Source organism: Macaca nemestrina, chromosome 3, assembly GCF_043159975.1.
Source record: "Macaca nemestrina isolate mMacNem1 chromosome 3, mMacNem.hap1, whole genome shotgun sequence".
Classification (NCBI taxonomy): domain Eukaryota; kingdom Metazoa; phylum Chordata; class Mammalia; order Primates; family Cercopithecidae; genus Macaca; species Macaca nemestrina.
The window spans coordinates 47,157,783-47,175,765 of record NC_092127.1 but is presented as its reverse complement, the minus strand read 5'-3'; the positions used below and the strand labels follow the sequence as shown (position 1 = coordinate 47,175,765).

Genomic DNA, 17,983 nt, shown 5'->3' with positions numbered 1-17,983 from the left:
ATAAAAAAGAAGTAAGAGGAGACAGGAACTACCAAATGCACAGTAGTGAAACAGAGTGGATGTAATATAAAGATATAGATGATATTACTAAAGAGAACCCAAGTCCATTTGGGATGCTAGAACACTCAAAAACATAGTAAATTCTGCGTTTAACTAAAGGTGACATATGAATAGAAACCAATCTATACATCAGAGGCATTTTCCCCAATACAAACAGACGAATTTTACTCTGCATCTTAAAAAATACACAATATCATATTTTATTAAATTTTAGTCTAAATCTAAAAATTAGATGCACATGTCTTGTTCCTTTAAGTTTCCTGCAGGAAAAAAATAAAAGCAATATATCCCCTGCCCTTGATCTCCAGTTCAAAGCACATATGACATGGAAGCTATATTAAATCACAGTGTTCTGTGGAATTAGTTTGAAAGTTTTAGAATCTGAATTACCACATAAGAAGCCCCCAAAGAAATAGTGAATACAAGCACAACTGTAAGATTTGGGGAAGCTAAAATTAATCATGAAGAAAAGGAACTTTATTCATTATCAAAGAATGCTGTTACTTCTGTGAATTTGTTTTATAGAAATCGGAGAATTTTACTGTTTTAAAATTAATGACTATAAAATAAAAGTCAGAAATAATCTGTGCAAAGGAACATTTTAAAAATCGAAACAAAACAAAAATGCTTCTTAAGGCTGACCTAAGGCTCTTCTAACTCAATACTTAAGAGACAGAATCAGTGGAAAGAAAATAAATTACATCAGAATTTTTTTAAAAAGCCATCTACCAGAAATCAAGAGGCTATGATAGATCTATAATCTGTCTGGTTCATAGGGAGAGAAAACCACAAATTTGGCAAAGCACAAAACTGGGAAAAATAATAACCTAGCCCTTTCAGAATTGGTTTTCTAACATTACATTTTTTTTAGAAAACTCAATTCTTCATTGTTGAATTTGTTTTATATAATCAAGATCAAATGACTAGGATCAGGGGTATTAAAATAAAAAGTGAAGAAATTTGTCTTGATTCCATCTAAATATGAAATTTATGTATTTATTTTCTCTTTCAAGGGTAATACTCTAAAACTGACCCTTTGGTGCTTGTTCTCTCTCTAAGGTACTGTGTGTTCACTAATTTTCATTTTACTAAGAACTTCTGGTCCCCTGATTTCTGTTTCAAACCAATGTCTAAATGTTGCACTACTGTGTAGTATGCTTCTGATGTTAATGACTGTTATGTCATAATGAATACTGGGGCTTGTGAGTCAGTAAGATGAAGAAGAACATGGTATGCATCTGATCTAGAAAACATGTGGACTGCTTGGAGTCCTAAGACAGCTCAATGTTTGGTATCTTCTGTTATGAATCCAGGGGTATATGGGTCAGATTCAACAGTCAGGCTAGAATGATGATATTTTTTAGGTTATCTGTGACACTGATAACCAGCCTTTTTGGCTGACCCTCTATACTTCAAACTGAAAACAATAACAGCAGCAAAATTGTATTGGTAATAGCATCATAAAACCATGAAGATTTTAATATGTTTTCCCATACAAAATATAACACCAACACCAACACCAGATGTTTAAGAGACATAACCTAAAGAAAGCTAGAGCAGACGGCAGCCTCATTAGAGTCCACAACTCATTTCTCTGCTTGAAGTATTACATAGTTTAAATTATATTTAAATTATATTATCAAATCAAAATGAGGAGCTGTAAGGATTAGAAAAAAATCAGAAAAAGACAAATCGTGGAGTAGAGGTGCAAGCATAAGTCATCACATCTTTATCGAAATAAATTGTTGGTTACAAGTGGGTCCTTGGTGGAAGGGAACAAACAAACTTAAGACATTGTCCAGCTCCTTGAAAGTGGTCTCCATGTTTCATCAAAATAAGAGAGTCTTAACATTTACAAATGGTGTTCTATGCAATTGTTGTATTCATTTGTACCATAAAAATAGTGCAAGGCAGTATTCCCAATGTATGCATAATTATGAAAGTTACTATACTGTTAGAAAACAATTGTTTCAAAATTTATGTGTTTTCAAATTTACTTTGAATTTAAAAAGAAAAGTTTATTTTATTTAATGCTCTTCTTAGTAATTAAAATAGTGTGACTTCCTAAAGACTGTTGTCTCATCTCCTATTTCAAAGCAAACTGTACTCAGAATTAGCTATGATCTATTGTCTGTGTCAAGAATGTGTTTTAACTGATAAGTGGTTTAAGTGGTTTATGTTTAATAGTATAGCACCAACATAGGCTGAGAAAAGAATAATCAGCTTACTCTCTATTATCATAAAACTATGATATTGCCTCTAACATATTTCAAATATGGAAAGTTATTTGATTAAAAAGTAACATTTCGATAAGAGAAAAAATATTTAATAATGTGATCATAATTTATATCTACTTTCTAACTTTCAAAGAATTTCATCACTTTAATGATAATGTAATGTTGTTTTTTCTTACAAGGGCTAACAACATTTCACAACCTGAAACATGAACTTCAATGTGAATTTGAATAATTGCTGTTTCACTATAACTTGTTGCAGTGGAGAACATTAGCTATTTGAGAGCTGACATCTAACATCTGCAAGAATTGTGACTTTCAAACACACTGGCCATCAACAAATACCGCTTTTTTAACAGTGTTTCTACAAAGAGACCCACCTCAGGCTCAGGGCCAGCAACTGCTCCTTTGACTTCAGTAGCTCTCCCACTTTAAAACTGGCATAGCCCAAGAAACTTCGCTGAAAATAACAGAAAGAATGGTTTCATTAACTTGAGGTTCTTTAATATGTTTGCTGTCACATCAATCACACAAAATTAGTCTGTAGAAGAATAAAATATTAAATCTATTAGCCTGACAAATATTTCAGTAACAGAGATAAAATTATCAATAATATATCCACCTCATGGGGTAGGATTAAAGGGTGAAAACGTATCATTTTCCCTAAAAGAAAAGAGATCAACAAGCTAGAAAATAACAAGAGGTAAAATACAGCACCCAGAACTGTTTCACTAACCATAATTTTCTCTGCATATGAAAACTGAGGGAAAAGAAAAGATGATATATTTTCCATATTTACCAATGCTGTTGTTCCTCTTATTAGAATTCCTCAAATCACTGGCAGCAACAACTTTGTATTCCAGATATGAGCAAATCTGTTAGTTGGAGCTATTTTTATGTGGGACTTTGTACAAGTTATAAATAGAAATGCTTTAGTTTTCCCCCGTCACAGCAATGTTTTAAAGCATTTTTCCTTTGTTATTTCTTTACTAGCATGGGACAATTTCATTCTAATACACGAAAGAGAATGGCACTTATTCAGTTACATTTTTTTAATTGCTTTTTTAGCCTATTATATTAGGTGTTGATGACCTTTGAATACCTGCTTTCTACTCTTTTTGACTCAATGCAAAGAATAAAACTCCAAATTGTTTTTTTATTTCTTTCCCAGGATAAAAACCCTATCATCTCTTTCTAATATCCCCGGCTACTTCTGATTTAAAAGTCACAATATTATGGGATAAATAACATGAAAAAGAGCTCTCATTCTTCCCTTCAGGTCAAGGAGTAAATATGAAAATATTAAACCCATGTTATTTCTTATGCCACTGTGGCCTAACAAAATGTAAATACTCTACAATAAGTCAATGGTACTTCTTCCAGAACAGTCTCTCATCATAGGTCTGCTGCCAAGCTGCACTAGAATGAGAGGCTGGACAAAGAATTTGAGAGTAACGGCATCTTTTTAGAGGTAAATAGGAAAATATTTCATACATGAATGGCTACATCCACACTCAGAAATTGCTAGGCAGAGGAAAGAAAAGCTTGAAGTCGGAATTTTTATCCCTCTTTTAAAATCTTTAACTTAGACGAGCTGGTCCTAAAAGGCTTAAAATAAAACATTTGGTAAAACACACTGGTCATGGTGGCTCACACCTGTCATGCCTACAATCCCAGTGACCCTGGAGGCTGAGGCAGGAGGATTGCTTGAGGCCAGGAGTTCAAGGCTGCAGTGAGCTATGATTGCATCACTGCACTCCAGCCTAGGAGACAGAATGAGACCTCATTTGAGAGAGATGGGGAGAGAGAGAGAGAGAGAGAGAGAGAGAGAAAGAGAAAGAAAGTGAGGAAGGAAGGAAGGAAGGAAGGAAGGAAGGAAGGAAGGAAGGAAGGAAGGAAGGAAGGAAAAGAGAGAGAGAGAAGAAGAACCAACGAACGAACGAAAGGAAAAGGAGGAAAGGAGGAAGAAAAGAAGGAAGGAAGGAGGGAGGGAGGGAGGGAGGGAAGGAAGGAAGGAAGGAAGGAAGGGGAAGGAGAGGAAGGAAGGAAGGAAAGAAAAGAAAGAAAGGAAAGGAAAGGCAAGGAAGGGCACGGCAAGGCAAGGCAAGGCAAGAAAATACAAATCAGTTCTGAAGGAGATACCCATATATTGTTAACGATAAACCCAATTAATTAAAGTTCAAAGAGCTAGTTTAGACACAAAGTCATCAAAGCCTGAAAAATCTGAGACTAAATTATTAGGTGAGAAACATTAGGCAAAAAATAGAAGATTTGTAGAAACAAGCTCTCATGATAAATCCATGAGTGATGAAGTAGAGTGAATCAAGACAAAGAAGGAAGTTTGTGAGCTCTATCCGCAAAGCATGCAGAAATTAGAGTGACTTTTCAGCCAAGGGCAGAGAGGGACTCAGAGAGATCCTCCTGAATAAAAGTGTTTATGTCACCTCATCAGAGATGCCTTCTAAAACATCCCTTTACTGAAGCACGCTCCCCTCCCACATACACGCTCCACTATTCTCTATTCCTCTTTCATTTGTCTCTATCGACACTTATGACCACCTGACATATTATATATATTATATATGTGTTTATTTTGCACCTCTCCAAAAAATAATCGAGAATTGAAGCTCTACAAAGAGCTTTCTTTTGTTTGCTGATAACCCTCCACTGCACCGCACACAGTAGGTAACTGGTAAATATTTACTGATAATGAATGAATGAATGAACAAACGGCATAGACACCAGCCTTTAAGTAAGTGATTCTATTAGATATAGGAGAAAAGTTACTTTTGCAGCTATTTATAAACTACTGTAATTCACTGAAATGTGGAAAATCAAAACAATTTTGTCGTATGCAGATCGTATACTGCTGTAGTGAATTTTATTTTAGCATTTTGTATTTTAAAGAGATGCTGATCTCACTTTCTCTTTCACTGATAACCATAGCTTTTAAATTAAATTCCCACTCATTATTCACACTCAAAGAAAACTTTTAAGCAATCATAAATTTTATGACACTCCAAAATTGCAAATTATTTTCTATTTGCCTTTTGAGATTTTGGAGGTATGGATGGTTTTAGAATTAACAAAGCTGGCTACACATGTCATGAGATTATTGCAGTCTTTTTAGCAATAAAAGTAGCAAACACCCCACAGTGGAATGTAGCAGCTAGAGACAGGTGGAATTGCTATTTTCAGACATAAACTATGGACTCACCATAAGGCACAGCTGCAAGTAAAATTTATGACCACAAGCCATTGAATGTTTCTCCTGTTCACCAGACCAGGAGCTCCTGTGGAAGCAGAACCTTGGCTTGTCCATCTCCTAGCTGAGCCCAGTGTCTGGAACAGAGGGCTGCACTGTGAGTGCATACAGTGTGCCAAGGACAATGCCCATGAGTCAGGTTTATCCATTACAACTGTCAGCCACTTGCTTGATCCCAAAGGATAATGAAAGTGCTCACAAATAATAAAATCTGTTAAAAATCAACCTGGATAATGATGGCATCATACCATTACATTTTGTAAACTTGTCAAACAAGAGGAGGTATTATTTGGGTACCAATGCTATCCTTTTTTTAATCCTAAAAATAACTATATATCAAGACTGCATATTGTATAAACTACATTAATAAAATCAAAAAAAATGTGAAGACAATTGTTTTATACTGCAACAACAAACAATGGGATTGCCTATACATTTACTTTTGAGCTGGTTTTTTATTTGTTTTCTTCACCTCAGTATAACTAAAACCAGGATTCTCCCACCCCAAAGTTAGAAAATAAATCTTTAATCTATGTGAATACTTGCTGAACACATTGTGAAAGAATGAATGAGAAAAGAGTCTTCTCTACAGCACATGATGCTAATGTAAAAGAATAATTTAATATAAAGCTATTGTATCTTTGCTATCACTGTCATAATTATATAATTTAAGATAAGCTATTTAATTTTTTAATATTTTAAGTATAATTCAAGGGACATTTTTTTCTGAATCTCCTTTGGTGCTGTTTCTATCAGGGGGAAATAAAGACAAAAAAGAGAAAGCTTCACTAGAGTTGGAGCTCAGAGGTCTGAAGCGTGGCTCTAAATCAGTTATTCTGTTCAAAAATGAAAATCTGGACAATTACATTACTTCTTGCAGCCCCCAGGCTCACCATCTACTGCTAAGCATTGTCACTTCTTATTTCCCTGTCTTCTCCCTTATGAAGTCTGGGGCCTTGAACTAGTTGCTCCACTACTCTAGACCTTAGTTGCTAAAGAAAAAAATGCATATGATAACTTATCTTTCTCATAGTTATTGCTATGAGAAAATTAAAGTAATCCAGGCAAAGAAAACATCTAGCCAGGAAAATAAAACATCTCCCATAAATATTTGCATAGTGATTAAGATCATATAACTAGAAGTCAGATGCCTTAAAAGCATCTAATGCACAGCTTAAATACTTTTGGGAAAAGGCAAAGTATTTTTTGAGGAGTCTATAAGAAATGCCTGCACTACAAAAAGAAAAATATATCTTTAAAAATAAATATTAGATTTGGGGGAAATATAACTTAGAATACATTTTAGAAAAAAAGATGAAAAAAGATACAAAGGCCAAAAGGTACTGTATAGTTATGAGTATTATTGTTGAGAAAATATTACCTATGATCCCTTAGAGCTGTAAGTTGTATTAGATTGCATAGGATATTTAAAGAGCCTTAAGGATTGTTAAGGCCCTGCTAGTCTGTAGATGAAGGAACTGGGGCCTCTAAGAGTAAACTGGCTTACACATGTCACCGAACTAGTTAATCTGTAGAAGCCAAGTTAGAACCTGGGTTTCTTGCTTCTCTCTCCAGCATTCTTTCATCCCCACCATGCTGCGCCTCATTTCTAGGACAGGTGGCAGTTCCCTTTCCTTCTGACAGACTCTGCTTGCACAACATGCAGCTCTAACCTTTCTTGCCTGCTCATGACAATACAACACTCAGTTATTCTGATGTAAGAACCCCGAAGCAGATGATCATTACATTGTTTTCTGCATGATTTCAGTCTCACCTGGCTGGAGAGTACTATCAAACAGGATGGAAAAAAGTAGGGCATCTGTCAGAATTCCTGGCCTCTCTCTACAGGGAGTGTCCACATGAATACTATATCCCACCAGTCCCTGAAGCCACTCCGAGCAAGTCACACATATCCAGACTGCTCAGTAGGATTTGACATCTCCATGCAGCAGGTCCTCTGTGGCTCCCCAGTCACCTTTAAGGGGTCAGAGAAGGTACACCACCACACATGTGGCCACAGATGCCCAGACCTCTATCATTCATGTTCTTCTCACAAAGCCTATATTCAAAGCACAGGTTTTATTTTTGTTTTTGTTTTTTGTTTTTTTTTTGGTTTTTTTTTTTTATTGCAATTTGCATGAACCTCATCAAATTTATTCAACTACTCTCCAGAGCTGTGCTATCCAATGAGTAGCCACTAGCTTTAGCAGGTAAAATGTGGCTACTCCAAGTTGAGATGTATACTCAGTATAAAATACACACTGAATTTAGAATGCTTAGTATGAAAAAGGAATACAAATATGTAATGCATTGATTACACTTTGGAATAATATTTTGCATATATTGGGTTCAATAAAATATATTAAAATTAATTCAGCCTGTTTCTCTTACTTTTTAAAAACACAGCTGCTAGAAAATTTAAAATTAAATATGCAGCATGCATTTTGTGACATACATTATATCCATTGAACACTGCTGGTTTAGAGGTCAAATGAATATATCAATAAAATTTCGACCTATCCTCATAAAACAACATACAGGATCTATGGTATAAGTTTTCAAAGGTCTTTGAAAAGTTGAAGGTTGTATTATAAGACTGATACACAACATCTCTTATGCATAACCTACACACAGGTCTTTTCATAGCCCAGGTACTTTTTTTTTTCTGTAAACCATAACAGATATGGTTACATTATTTCCTACCCCACAGGAAGAGAAAAAGACTAAATGAACTATTAACATTGAAAAATACATCAGAAAGAAAAAATAATTGGGAAGAAATCTATTAAAAGTTGATGAATAGCCCAAAGGAAACATTAAAAAGCACTTTAAGGTAAAGTCACTTATCATAGAATTTTATCTTTACTTGTGAATATACCTCAAAAGGTCTAAGAGCACATATTAACATTTGCTTGACTAAGTCATCAAGAAAATATTTGGGTGCATCCGGTAAATTCTGTTTGAGACTGAAAAGAAACACACCTAACATATTTGAAAGATTACAATAAAAAAATCTAAGCTCTTTAAAAAAAATTAGAGTACTTGAAGAGTAGAACCCTTGTATGTTGTAATGACAAAGCCATTACTGGCTCTGTTTTCTTGGCCAAGAGCTTAAACTCTCAGACCTGTTTTGGAGTGTCCAAGGAAATATTTTGAGGATTCGCTGATAGGATGTATATTAACAAGTGGTACTTCATAGGTGGTCAACATATGTTAACTTCTCTCTCCAAAATAACATGTAATCTGAGGGTGTTAGGAAATTAAGGCATGCTGACTTGTTCTTTTTCAGACTTACTCTTACTGTGCTTGATATTTAGTTCTGAAGTCATACTTGCCATTTTGAGTTCTGATGGGTCATAAAAGTTGTTAGATTTTTTACTGTATTATTAGTCATTTCTAGAATCCCCCACTCATTTATTTCTGGTGGTTCTAACAATACATAAAATGGTTGGCAAAATAAAATCGTGGTATGCTTTTGATTTATTCAATACATAGATCATAGATTTGCTAGCTTCCAAGCACAAAGCCAGGAATATCAGAAATAGAGACCTTGTTATCATGGAGTACATCTAGCAGGAGTGTGGAGACATAACTAATTGCCTACTTAACACGCTTCCTGCCCATTCTTCATTACTAATAGCACCTCAATTTTGTTTAAATGAGAATTGTACCCAGATTCTCTTCTAGCTAAGGACTTAGGGCTTCCCAATACTATGTAAGTGACAGTATACAAAATGAAATTTCCCAGGAAGTTACTGTTTTCCAAGTTGAAGGAATAGGCCAGCTGAGCTTCTTCCCTTTATTCTTCACTCAACCCAGAATGTGCTACCTGGGGTACCATGGCCAGTCTGTGCAGTTCTCTAAGAAAGAAGGACCAGGAAGATGGATAGAGTTTGGCTGCTTCAAGTCACTTTTGAGTAGCTGAAGCCCTGGACAATTTTCCCAAGACTTCTATAACATGAGAAAAACAAACCCATTAATTAGTTTTAAGCCACAGTTTGTCACATTACTTGCCTTAGGGTACATTCCTAATTGCAAAAATAGGCATGTCACAGGATACCAATCGAGATTTCTCTTTTAGTCCAGGAATTATAGCCGAGTTTTGTCAAAGATGAAGACACAATATAATAAATGTACCCCATTGTATGTTCAGAGAACCTTCAGTGTTTGAGGCCAGCAATCTTATTAACATGCTTGATGAGGAACCAGTGTAGAGATGCTGGTCTGTAAGTAGCCACAATACACCCAGTTAATATAAAGCTAGGGCTAGAAGAGAGGAGAGGTCAGCATTTAGGAAGGTGTCTGATTTTGGAGATGCTAGTTTCTCTCTTAAGCATCCCCCAGGAAAATATCTTTATCCTCAGAGCTGAAGCCAAGAGGGTCTGGTACCAAAAATCACTTATAAAGCCTAGAGGTGTCTAAACCATGTTTACTTCCACTGGGGACTGATTGTCTCTCTTTTGAGAATCATTGAATATGACCCAGTGCCTGATGCTGCTGGGGCTTGTAGAAAGGATCAGCAGAGAGATGGCTGAGCCGAAAGAGGAAACACACAATGGAACAGCCTGCATTTCTTCCATGTGGGATGGCAAGTACATGTGAGTTTCATGTATTTGGATAGCACAGAAAATAGCTGACCTGGAGCCAGGTACTTGAATGGTAGATCTCACAACAAGAGGGAATGGAGTAGGGGTGGGCAGTGGAGGAAGTTGGCCCAGAGCCAGGTCCCCCATGGTAGGCAATTATGCTATGAGGAGAACCTGACAAAGTCCCCAGAAATATCTATACCTTTGTCCATCAGAGAGCCAGCAAATCAGTATCTGCCACAGAGAGGACTCTAACACCAGTCACTGCCTGAGAAGCATCAAGTCTAGCAGCAAGGAAACCTCACCCTCACCAGGAGCAAGCCCAGAATAAACCTCTGTCTCCCTACTCCTTCCTCTTTGCTGCCACAACTGAGGAATCAAAAGAAGAAAGGACAGGTCATGTGTGGGAATCACATTAGACTTCCTCCCTACTGCACGCTGTTAAGAGTCACAGAAAGTCTAGTCTATAGGGGGAAATGGTGGGAAGAGGTAGAAGAAAATAAAATTAGATAAGAGACTCAAGGTTTAAGATAATTAAGATGGATTCCCAAGAACCTGAGTGAGAGAAAAAATTCGGAGAAATCTACACAATTGGGCCAAAATATCATTAAAGCTTTAAGCAAGGGGAATTCAACACAAGAGCAGTGGTGGAGTGGGGTCAGGGCAGGCAGTGATCACAGAAGAAAAAAATTAAATCAGCTAAGCTTCCTTGAACCTTGGCAAATAAATGGAACACCTTGGTAGAACAATGTATTACCCATATTAATAGTTTAAAAAGTCTCACATTCTATGAAGCAGTGCCATGGGTGTGATGAGAGCGTGCATTTAGGATGGAGGGTCCTGTTGGAAGCAGGGCCCCAGGGTGGTAGTAGTGGAAACATGTGAGCTGGCCCTGAGCTGTGGAAGGGAGCCCTCTCCCCATGGGATGCAGCAGTCCAGGCTGACAGAAGCCCATCTGCCTGTGTCTGTGGAGGCCTGAGGCTGGGGAGAACTTTCTGGATGCGCTGGAGGAACTAAATGAAGGTTTGTGTAGTCAGCACAGAGATTGATGGTGGAAGTGAGTGGCACAAGAGGTTGAAGGGACAGGCATAAAAACTGCAAGGATTGCCCCAAGTCAAAGCAGTTACTCAATCAGTCCCCAGGAAGAGATGAAAGGCTTGTGTTAGGCATGAGAAAGCAAGACATCGTCCTTTTCCCTCTGCTTCTTCACTAACAGCTGCAGAGATAACTGACATTATGCTCAGTCGAGTCAAACTTTGGTGCATATTTTTGGAGTCCTTCCTTGGCAGTTTGTGGCTGTGTTCAAGGAGAAAATGAATGGTACCTAGTACAGTGTCCTCACACTGACTGGAAGAAGGTTGTCAAGTGCCTGTAGAATTTCAGGGTATTTCAAATAGCTCTTCCAGTTGGCTCAGCCCCAGGGCTTCTCAGACCTAATTTACTTCTGGTCTTTTTCCTCCTCTCTGAACACACAGATCTCAAGGATTCAGCCTGTGGGGCTGTATCTTTTAGGAGCTGCCATCACCTACTCTAGCCTTGTCTAAGCAGAAAGCACCCAGTACCTTCTTGTTCTTCTAAATTCTAAATACTGGAGAGGCAATAGTTCAGTGCAGCAAGAAAACTTCAGCAGGATTTTCCAACATTGGACTGAACAGTGGTGACTGCCTCTCTTTTGACCTTCATTACAGTGTTTAAGTGGCAGGAAACAAAATATCACAATCCTATGGCTGGTTCTCTTCCTTCTTCCTGAAGCGGTAGAGATCACATCTGTAATTTCCCTCACCTCCTGTTGGTCCAGGAATCTTGGCTCTGAATCACAGTTCGGCTACCTGCAGGGCAAAGTCTAGGCTCATCTCTAGCCAGCTGAACTAAATATGAATTCACTTGAGGATGATTTTCAGGAAACAAAAAAAATGAATTCCATGCAATTCAGCAAATATGTGACAGTACCTCCTCAAAGAGCCACACCCTCTTAACGTAATTCAATTTTATTTGTCAGCCACCAAGCAGGAGGCCAGAGAAAATCCAAATGATTAATTTAGAAGCAACGTGTGTGCCTTTTGGAAACATAAGAAACACTTACCCCAACTTCTGGCGGGGGATCCTTATGTTCTGGTAGGACACTGGTTCGAACCTGTGGAGAAAAACATTTTCTGTAAGACTTTGGGGTAGAAGCTAGTGCAGAAGCCTCACACAGGTGCAGGGTTTCACTTTCCTTCATCTCACATCAATTCAGACTCTGTGGTTAATCATTAATGAATTAACCTGTGTGCAACACCCATGGCAGTGCAGTGAAGCTGTGCTGTTACAGTTCCTGAACTTCCAGATTTTTCTAAGTGGACAGAGCTGCCTGGATCCTCACTCCATCTCTTTATCTAATACAGAGATATCTGGGATTTAGACAGTTCTCTTTAATCTCCTAAAAAGGCAAGCTTCATTCAACATTCAAGGGAAAGGAAAGAGCTGGTATAGAGAAAGCAATTCCATGCATGCGTAATGAATGTTCCCAACACAAAGAAATGATAAATGTTTGAAATTATGGATATGCTGATTACCATGATCTGATTAAAATACATCATATGTATTGCAATGTCATTATGTACCTCATAAGTACGTACAATTATGTGTCAATTTTTTTAATTAAAAAATTATTCTCCAAATGAGTGCCCACACTCATGCTTCTTATAGGATATCTTTCCCACTTGAGAATTGTGGGCCAAACTAACAGATATCATCATCTGAATTTACTGGAAAGGTAATTCTCAATTGTGGGAGGGAGAATAATGTAAAAGAACCAGTTATCTGGGTAATCTTTCCAAAAAAGTGTTCTAGTTGAAACACTTAACTCCTTATATAATCAAGAGACATGTATCTTCAACTGAGTGGTGATTTTCAATCCTGACTGTACATTAGAATCACCTGGGAACCCTTTCAAACTCTTGGTGCTCCTCCATGCCCCCAGATATTCTGCTTCCAATGTACAGCTACCGACTCTATGGTTCTCTTAAGAAATCACATTTCAAATAAAAAAAAAATCATGATTACCTTTCTTGCTTCAGAAAAAGATAGTGAACGTAAGAAAAGGCAAGAAACTTATATCTAGTATGTCTTAATTTGAAATAAAGATGAGTTAAACAAGTTAAATGAATATAAAGCAATATATAAGGACATCCTGTTTACTTGGAGAGAAAGGGGATTGGAGGGGAAGAATCAGAAAGCAACAGCCTAAAATACTTAAAGGATCAACATTTTAGGGGATCATTCTAACAAAATCCTTTTAATCATACTTCTCTTCAAATCCCTTAAGTCTTGACATACCTGACCATACCAAGTCAATCCTCCCAGATTGAAGGGATGCTTCTAATACCTCTAATAAGTTAAGAGACTTGAATCAGCTCCTTGTGGCCTGCTAATCTTGAACACAGTTGCCAATTCCTTTAAAAAAGCCACAAGCTATAATAAAATGTGCATTTCGACTTCTAGCTTAATACTTTTGGTATCTTTATGACAGATCCAGCACTGTCGCTTGCACAATTTGTCAGTCATTATAACTCAAAATTGTTCAACCAAGCACAAAATAAATGACATGAGAGACCTCAATGGAGTAAACACAATTTGTAGAACACACTCAACTCTTCAACTCAGGACTGTGTGACAGAGCACTTGCTGGCTAAGAGCATTAGCAGTTTGGTAGCTGCATTAACATTTTTTGGCCCAGATTACCATTCAGTCTCATTATCTGAAAGTCATCAACTGGCCTCAAAGGATGAGGAAACTATATACAAATAGAGGTGGTGGACAATGTAGTGTGTGTATGGATTATATATAGTATATATAAATATGGTTTCTCCCTCTATCTCTGTGTGTATATGAACAGTTTATTATACTACATATATATACAGTATAAAGTGCTATATAATGAATATTCACAACATGTACCATATAATGCACATATGTGTACATATATACATTAATTTTTTAAAAAGTTGACAGCCAAATAACATTTTCCAAAGATATACACTTGAATTTACAAATAAAGTGAAAAAGTCAGAAATTGGTAAGAGGGTCAACATACATAGAGTTGTATAAAGTATTTGATTTGGGTCATAAATATTAATATAAAAGTGTTTTAACATTAGACAAAGGTAGAAAATTCTGACAATTCCTGCAACATGGTAAACTCCCACATTTTAATAATTTTATATGTAGAACATGTATTTCTTATAATTATCAATAAACTACAGAAGGAAAAGAACATTCCTTATCTTCTTTTACATATATATTTAATATTCTTTATCCTATTACTGATGTTATGGTACATAGGTTATATCAGTGATGCTTTTCTTATATATTCCTCCATTGCAGTGAACACAAGCTAGGTAGCAAGCACTGGATTTGCTAGTGAGTAATGCCCCAGTATTTCTTGTTGAGACTTCAGAGGCCAGTGAGTGAGACACATATGTGAATAATTTAGCACAATGCAATAAGTGCTATAATAGAAATATGGGCATTGTCCTGTGGGCATTTAGAATGAAGTATAACTATTTTATCCTGTGAGTTTCAGGAAAGGCTTCACAAAAGAAGTGGTCTGGGTTTTGAAGGATGGCTAGGAGTTTTAGGCAAGGAAGGATATGATAAAACAAGCAGGGTTTTATGTAACAAGTACGTGTCATAGAGTTGTAAGAGTTCCGCGGGAAGGGTGCAGGATTTGAAACATGGCAGATTATGTGGGCCAGCAACAAACTACCAAGATGAGAGAATTTACATGAAAATGGGAAATGACTGACGGCTTCAAGGCAGATTACATGCTTAGGATCAACATTTAAATATGATGTTAGGAGATGTAGAAGAAACTGTGGCTACTATAGAAACTGACGAACAAATATATGAAGGGATATGTAAATCAACGAAACTGAGTATTCCAACGCTCTCTATCCAGGGAGATGATGCTGTCCTGGTTGTCCCTCCATTGAAAGTTGGCTGACACAAAGAATTTGTCCGCTATGGAAAATAGGAGACTTTGTACAATTGCCTCTTTAAATGTGCAAAGCATTTGAAAGAGAAAACTGCATACTTTTGATATTAAGAAATAATTCTGAGGATTTTTCCACTCTTAAAATGAATTGATTTGCACATAACCCACGACTTCTTAAGCTAAATGGCACTTTTCCCTCCAATTCTTCCAATAAATATAATCACCAAGATGCAAAAACAAAAACAAAAATGAACAAACAAAAAACCAGAGCTCAGTTGTGTTCAGGGAATATCAGTATTCTGTTGATGCTATTGGGGCCCTGCAGGAAATGGCAGGAGTTACATACGTTTGGGGAATTGGTTGGGGCCATTTACTGGAGAGGGCTGTCTCCCATGTTATAGAAATGGAGTTTTATTCCACTGCATTATTCCAGGCAATAGGAAATCAGGCAAGGCACTGAACAGTGGAGTGGCATGATCAGAGCCCTTGACACATCCCAACTCTTCCCAAGTCACCTTGGGAAAATGATTGAACCTCTTCATGCCAGCTGCCTTTCAGCCTTTTTATCAGTTATTTAACATGGGGTTAATAGACCCTACAGGTTGTTGTATTCTATCCTTTTCAGCACTGCAAACAGTACCTGACCCAGAGAGAGAAGAACAAAGTGTGTGAGAAAGAAATGGAGGGGGGAAGAGAGAAAATGAAGAGGAAAGAGGCGAGGAAAGAAAGAAGAAGAGGAAGGCAGAGGAAGGAAGGGAGGAGGACCATGAGACAGGGAGCAAGGGAGAGAAGGAGGAATATGTCACTAAAAAATACTAAGGCCTGAACAGATATAGATGAGACCTCTTGGTGAGAAAGGGATGAAGCAAAGGCTGTCACTGTAGCATTTGGAATATTCTGGTTCACCGACAATGTCATGCCTCCTGAGAATTGCAAGCCTTCCTTTGGAATTCATTTTCCCTTTTTTGGTCTTGTCAGCAGTTCTTCTGTCTATTTTTCGTCACTATTCCCCCTCCCTGTCCCTTCCAGGAACATAAGAATGTCTTCCTGACTACAAATTTAAAACATTCTTACAGCTTCCTTTTGTCTAGACTTTTATGATGTCAAATAAAGCAAGGCAGACCAATTAATGTGATCTGTAGAAAATCATGTTTCCTATTCCATCTTGAATATTTTTTAAGGTTCATCTAAAACAAATTTCCTTCTCTATCAACCCCAGAAGTTCAAAATTAAACTAACTAAATTTATCTTAAAAACAAAACAAAACCAGGTAGCATAGAGTGGGTTATTCTCACTCTTTCAGGAATTCATATAGACTACTTCACAAGTCTTAATTGTCCCCAACAAGACGCTGCTTCAGCTACCAATACAGCAGCTGAACACAGGACTTTAGTGTTCAAATTTATGCAAGATATACTCCTCAGACTAGTCAACCTTGTTACAATGAGCATGGGCATTGCTGTCCTGAGGGTGGGAGGAGAGTGAGGACTGCTCCATTTTTTGTAGGTGAGTAGCTGAAAATCAGGCAGTGGGGCTGCCTGAAATGCTAGGAGTCTGTTGGAGATCCAGACCCAGAGAAGGAAAAGGCCATGCTGTCCTGAGTCTGCACACTAGACTGGCAGCACCTGACCTCATTCAAGTGCATCTGCTCATTGGTAGGTGAGGGAGAAGCATCATCCCTCTAGACAGTCTCAGCTGGCAGGCAGAGGGAAAGATATTGGTTATAGCGGAGGGACACCTCTCAGCAGGGATAGAGCCCAGATCCTCTTCCTAGAAAACTGTCACACCTGATATTGTCTCTGATAATGAATGTGTCTCATTTCTTTAAGAAAAAAAAAAGTGTTACTCTAATTCTCTACGTATCTCAAATTAGAATATATCATCACATTTACTTGTCCTACTTGGAAGGAGACACATAAGTGTCTTTAATCAAACATTAAAATTTGACTACAACAGAAATGTTTTGCTCTGCCTCACAGTATGAATTTTCCAGAAGGAAGCTGCCTGCTTAACCAGGATTCCATATCCTAGAAACCCTGCTCCCAGGAGCAGCCATGTGGCTAGTTCTCACCAATGAAATGTACATGCAAGTGATGTTTGCTGTAACCAAGCTGGATTTTGCAAAAGTGATTATATACACTCTCTCCACTGTCTCATTCTTCTTCCAATGGCCATACATAGAGGAGTCCAGTCTTTATGTGGTGGCTGAGCTGCACCTGAGTCCCAAAATTACCACATGAAAGAAAGCCATCTGCCAGCCATCACTACTGGTAGTAGACTGTTAAATAATTGTGTTAGTTTTCTACTGGTGTGCAACAAATTACCACAAACTCAGCTGCTTAAAATAACATCCATTTATTTGTTCACAGCTTTGTAGGTTAGAAGTCCAGGCATGATATGGCTGGATTCTCCACTCAAGTCTCACTTGGCTGAAATCAAGGTGTCAGCTGGCTGTGTCCTCATTTAGAGGCTTCACTGCAGAAAGATGTGCTTCAAAGTTCCCTCAGGCTTCTCAGAATCTAGTTTCTTGCAACTCTTGAACTGTGGTCCTTATTTTCTTGATGGCTGTTCACAGGAGGCTGCTCTAAACTCCTGGGTTCACACACCAGCAGTCCTTGCCAAGCTCCCTCCTCCATTAAATTCAGCAACAGAGGATCTTCTTGCCATCAAATCTTCTCTAACTTCTGTTTTTAGGAAGAACTCACTCTCTTTTAAAGGATTACCTGATTAGGTCAGGCTCTTCTTGGATGATCTGTCTTTTAACTGGGCTATATAATATGACCTAATCATGAGATTAAGTTCTATTATATCACAGCATTGAGGATTATGCAGGGATGTACATCATGGAGTGCTAATTTTGGGA

The 17,983-nt window shown here is 37.6% G+C and overlaps 1 protein-coding gene across 12 annotated transcripts in view; it reads right to left on the bottom strand.

Moving 5' to 3' along the window:
- The window catches only part of LOC105493295 (inositol polyphosphate-4-phosphatase type II B), an 822,839-nt gene that overhangs the window by 270,260 nt on the left and 534,596 nt on the right, over window positions 1-17,983 (bottom strand). For 10 of the 12 annotated variants that reach the window (XM_011760836.3, XM_011760835.3, XM_011760841.3 and 7 more), the window contains 2 exons: window positions 12,229-12,279; window positions 2,675-2,754 (listed from right to left, as the gene is read on the bottom strand). In XM_011760836.3, the coding sequence (XP_011759138.1) occupies window positions 2,675-2,754; window positions 12,229-12,279 (131 nt within the window). Of the gene's footprint in view, window positions 1-2,674; window positions 2,755-3,093; window positions 3,171-12,228; window positions 12,280-17,983 lie in introns of those variants that run through there. The other 2 variants (XM_011760842.3, XM_071092996.1) reach the window with 2 other exon arrangements.